Source organism: Gekko japonicus, unplaced genomic scaffold (assembly GCF_001447785.1).
Source record: "Gekko japonicus isolate JY-2015 unplaced genomic scaffold, Gekko_japonicus_V1.1 scaffold3552, whole genome shotgun sequence".
In the NCBI taxonomy this organism is placed as follows: domain Eukaryota; kingdom Metazoa; phylum Chordata; class Lepidosauria; order Squamata; family Gekkonidae; genus Gekko; species Gekko japonicus.
The window spans coordinates 135,667-140,899 of record NW_015162065.1 but is presented as its reverse complement, the minus strand read 5'-3'; the positions used below and the strand labels follow the sequence as shown (position 1 = coordinate 140,899).

The 5,233-nt window shown below is 51.8% G+C and overlaps 1 protein-coding gene across 1 annotated transcript in view; it reads left to right on the top strand.

The window, feature by feature from the left end:
* Positions 1-4,617: 4,617 nt before the first annotated feature.
* Positions 4,618-5,233, top strand: part of SSR4 (signal sequence receptor, delta) — a 12,232-nt gene continuing 11,616 nt past the window's right edge. The window contains exon 1 of the mRNA XM_015405615.1: positions 4,618-4,758. Within this exon, the coding sequence (XP_015261101.1) occupies positions 4,692-4,758 (67 nt within the window). The 5' untranslated portion in view covers positions 4,618-4,691. The remainder of the gene's footprint in view (positions 4,759-5,233) is intronic.

Below are 5,233 nucleotides of genomic sequence, written 5' to 3'. Positions count from 1 at the left end.
GTGCTTCCTGGGCTAGCAATGTGATTGGATGTATTTGGATCCTAGCCCAGGACGAAGCTTAACATAGCATTTCAATTAGATGTTTTCATCACACATTATGCATTCAATGGCAGCTTATTGAATACATTACAAGAACAAAGTCTGAGTCCAGCGGCACCTTTAAGACCAACAGAGTTCCATTCTGGGTACAAGCTTTTGTGTGCATGCACCCTTCTTCAGATAGATTCAGGTGGTAATCAATGCTCCCTCTAAGCTAGGGATCCCAAGCAGTGTTCCCTCTAAGCTGAGTTAGTGTGAGCTAGCTCAGTTTTTTAGCCTCTGGCTCACACATTTTTGCCTTCGCTCAGGAAGGAGGGCTCCAGAGCAAACTGACTGATGCAGTAGCCAAATTGTTTGCTCACAACTTTAATGCCGGTAGCTCACAATAAGCTCATACCCAGAATTAAACTCTGTGGGTCTTAACGGTGCCACTGGGATCAAACTTTGTTCTATGGCTTCAGTCCAACACAGCTACCCACCTGAATCTGTCTTCCTGTAGCGGCTCTAAGACTGTAATGGGGTGGGTGGGAAGGCCACCCTGAATTGCTTGGGGAAAGAGCAGTGTTCCTGGCACAGAAGGGAATAGGCATCTGGCAACACGGAAGCCGATGACTGTGCTGTTCTGAACTAGCCATTGTGAGCCGCATCCTCCAAGAGCAGAAGTCTCTTATTATTTTGACAGTAGTGGCGAGCAATGTTCCCTCTAAGCTGTGGAGTCTTGTGAGAAAAAATTGTACTTTGTGAGCGACTGGCATGAAAGTTGTGAGCCGGTAATTCGGCTGCTGCATAAATTAGTTTGCCCTGGAGCCCTCCTTCCTGAGCCAAGGCAAAAATGTGTGAGCCGGAGGTTAAAAAATGGTGAGCTGGCTCACACTCACTCAGCTTAGAGGGGAACACTGGTGGATAGCTGTGTCGGGCTGAAGCAGCAGAACAAAGTCTGAGTCCAGCGGCGCCTTCAAGACTGTTGTGTACAGTTTATGAAACACTTTATACTCTGCCACTGACTAACAGGTTTGACTTGGCGGGTGCACTTAGCACTTTCACGGTGTATATGTCAATTGCCATTTATGATTCTACCATCATGAATGTTATTCAGGTATTAACTTTGGTTCATTTGTAACTGTTGTTCGGATGCATGCTGGGAAGCTAAAATGCTGAAAGACCAAAATGTTAACTTGCTATCTTTGCTGAGGCTTATGGCCTTGGCAGGCCAGCTATAACTGCACATGTCTCTGGCTAAACGAAGAACAATGGCACCTTGTAAACCATAGCAGCTATATAGGCCCTGGTCACACGGAGAATTTGCCGCACAAAAGGCACGAATGTCAGGCGGATTTTCGGGACGCGATGACACCGCAACATCTGGGAAGCGTAGCGCACCTGTGGCCAACCCGTGGCGTCCCGCCGAAGATGCGGACTTAAAAAGTAACAAGGAAAGTCCACTAGTATCCGGAAAATGCATGGCACAGGCGGGCGTCTGTATCCCGTGGCATCCGGCGCCCATCCACATCCCGTCGTAAACCAGATGTTTTGCATAAGCGCATGTGCACAAACACGAAACTGAAAGCAGTGCTGCTCCGTGGAACTGCGCATGTGCACAAACGCCAAACGCTTGTGTGATCGTGCTGCACCGCTTCTTTGCCACGCTGCAGCATCTCCGTGTGATGCACGGAGACTCAGGGGACCATGTGATCGGCCCTTTGTAACACTGGAAGAGTCTATTGGGTATTCAGGGTTCCAAAGCCTTGAGATCTGTACTCTTCCTTTATTAATTAATAAATAATTTTTTTGGGTCTTCTACTCTACGGGACTGCTTTGAGTGTGTTTTCTCAAACTGGCCTGGGCAAGCACAACCAGGACAGAGGTTCTGTCTATCAAGGTTTAATTCTGGGTACAAGCTTTGTTGCTTATCTGAAGAATATCTGAAGAAGGGTGCACCAACACAAAAGCTTATGCCCAGAATTAAACTTTGTTGGTCTTAAAGGTGCTGCCAGACTCAAACTTTGTTCTGCTTAAGTCACTGTTTGTGGCTTTCTTTGAAAAAAATTTCACCCTGTAAACACACCTCTTATCCGGCTCTCCTCCTCCCTGTATTTAAGGCGTTTGGTTCGGTCTACAAAAGCTGGAAGTCTGGGAAAACAAACCCCGCCTTGACAAGCTCATCAACCTATCAGGACGCGGTTGCCATTGCGATGCGGCTTATCAACATTCCCCTCAAGAGAGGGACCCTCCCCCTCCTTGAGTCCCGCCTACAAGCCAAGGCTCTGACCAATCCCAACCGTCGCACTCCCTTGCCTCGCCCAATCACGTCCATGAACCCCCTCCCAACGCCATCCTTAATATTGAAAAATACTGGCCCACTCGGGAATTCCATTCTCATCCCTCCCCTTTGAGCGCGTTTCTCCAATCAGCAGCGCCAGGTAGCGAAACCTCTACCAATCAAACCCAACGTCGGTGGTTGCGATGACGACCAATATTTCAATTAATTTGGCAGTTGGGGAGGGATGTTTTCGGTACCGGAATTTCTGTTGGGGGGCGGAGGCGGGGGAAAAGCCCCTTTATTTGGCTGGCATCTCTGGCTCACAAAAAGCAAGGAACGCAACCGTGGCTCCAAGTCTCGCGAGATTTGTAGGGTGGGGAGGGTGAGAAAAAGAACGGCGATAATTGTAATCAAGTCCATCAGATGAATTAATGCGCATGCGCAGACCGCACCAGATTTTTTTCTTCTCGAAACACTCTCGGCTTTACGCTTGCGCAGTGTCGCCCGGCGGCCATTTTAGAATTCCTCCAAAGAGGAAGTCAGATTTCCTTTGTCTGGAGATGGAATTTCTGATGCCATTTTTTCTTTTACTTCTCTCTTTCTCTATATATATAATATCTGCATGTTGCAAAATTTGTGCTTCTATGGTAAAGGTAAAGGCTCCCTAGCTCGAAAGCCAGCCGAATCCAACTCATCTTCGTTTCCAAGCCGAAGAGCCAGCGCTGTCCGAAGACGTTTCCGTGGTCATGTGGCCGGCATGATTAAACACCAAGGCGCACGGAACGCTGTTCAATGAGCCTGGGCCTTTCTGTTTTTCTATGCTATGTAGGTTTTGCTATGCATTATGGTTGCCAACTCTAGGCTGGAAAATTCCTGGAGATTTTATGTGGGGTGGAATTTAGAGAGGGGTTTTACCCAGAATCTATGGCATACCATAGAATCTGCACTCTGAAGCTGCTCTTCCTTCCAGGTCTACTGATCTCTGGAGGTTGGGAACCTTAAACACAGCTTGTACCTCGATATATATAAATGTAGATAAAGTATATTGAAATATTTATTGGATTGTTAATTTTCATTGCACTCCACCTCTCACCCCAATGGGGAGTCCCAGAGCTGCCAGCCTCCAGGCGGCGGGGATTACAGTTGAACTCCAGGTAATAGAGAGCAGTTCCCCTGGAGAAAGTAGCCACGGTGGATGGTGGACTCTGGCATTGGACCCTGTTGGGAGTCCCGCCCCTCCCCAACCTCCACCCTCTATCGGCTCCATCCCCAAATCTCCAGGTATTCCCAGCCTGGACCTAGCAGCCCTAACGGGGGCCCATCTCCTCTACATTGTCCCTTCACAACAATCCTGCGAGGTAGGCTACGCCGAGAGTGTGTGACTGGCTCGAGGTCGCTGGGTGAGCTTTCCTGGCGGAGTCGGGATCAATGTTCCCTCTAAGCTGTGGAGTCTTGTGAGCAAAAAATCTACTCTATGAGCTACTGGCATGAAAGTTGTGAGCCAGCGATTTGGCTACTGCATCAATTAGTTGGCCCTGGAGTCATCCTTCCTGAGCGAAGACAAAAATCTGTGAGCTGGAGGCTGAAAAACTGTGAGCTAGCTCAGACTAACTCATCTTAGAGGGAACACTGGTCGGGATTCGAACCTGGGTCTACAATCCTAGTCTAACACTCTGAGCGCTACACCAGACTGGATGTCTTCATGGCTCAACCCCACTCGAGAGATCACAGACATGCAGGATACAGTAAAGGCCATGGCCGCTTTCGGCCCCTCACTTCCAGGCGGAGGAACGAAAGCCTTTCCCTGCCGGGGCGAGTTAGCAGCAGCTCCAAAACAGGGCTTCGTGCATTCCCTTTTTCTCCCCAGGGACTCGGAACCGCCCGCCCTGCCCTTTGCGGAATAAGAGTCCTTGCAGACTCGCGCGTTCGATTCCAGCGGAAGCCAGTTCGTGGACTGACTGCGGCCCTCGAAAGTTTAGGCTGGAATAAAAATAAGCTGCGAGTCTACACGGAGTCCCTTTTGCCGCACCGCGCACCTTTCTCCCCATTGCGCAATCGAGACTCCCCAACCCAGGTACGGAAGGAATCCAGTCGCGCATGCGCTGCTCTGCGCCCAACTCAGCCGGGGGGGGGAAGAAGCCCAGCCGCGCACGCGCCACACCGCGCCCGACTCGACGGGTGGCGAAACCGAGCCGCGCATGCGCCACGCCCTGCACGCGCGGCCGGGAAAGCGACGTGTAACTTTGAGGGCCTGCCTTGTGTCACGTGCGGAGAGGAGAAGCGCTCCGATTGGTTGGCGTGCTTCCGGCCTCCTTCCCGGCAGCCCCCGCGGGGGCGGGCTGGACGAGGTAGGTGTCGACGCGTCAGGTCTTTCCTCTCTCCGGGGCCGGCGATGGCGGGGGCCGGCTTGGGCCTGGCGGGGCTCGTCTCCGTGCTGCTCGTGCTGGGCGGGACGCGAGGTAGGCGGAGGGCCTCCCCGGTGCTTCTTTCCTTCCGGGGGTGGCGGGTCGTCTACATACTCCCATCATCCCTGTTCCACGTGGTGGCCAACCAGGCGCCCTTAAGGGCCAGCCACGGGGCAGAGAGGCCGAGGCCTTCCCCTGATGGTGCCTCCTGGCTCTGGGATTCGGAGTCTTTGTGCCTCTGAACGTGGAGGTTCCTCTCGGCCACCACGGCTAGTAGCCAATGATCGCCTGATTCTCCATGAATCTATCTGATTCCTTTAAGGCTGGTTATTTCTGTGGCCATCGCTACATCACCTGGCAGCGAATCCCACTTTATTGAGCGCTCTCCGCGTCAAGTAGTATTTCCTTTTGTCCGTCCTGAACCTACTGCCCATCGGCTTTATTGGATGCCCTCGGGCACTAATATTTGGGGAGAGGGGGAACAAGTTCGCGGGCTCCTGAATGCGACTCCACCCCCCCCCCCCGCAGA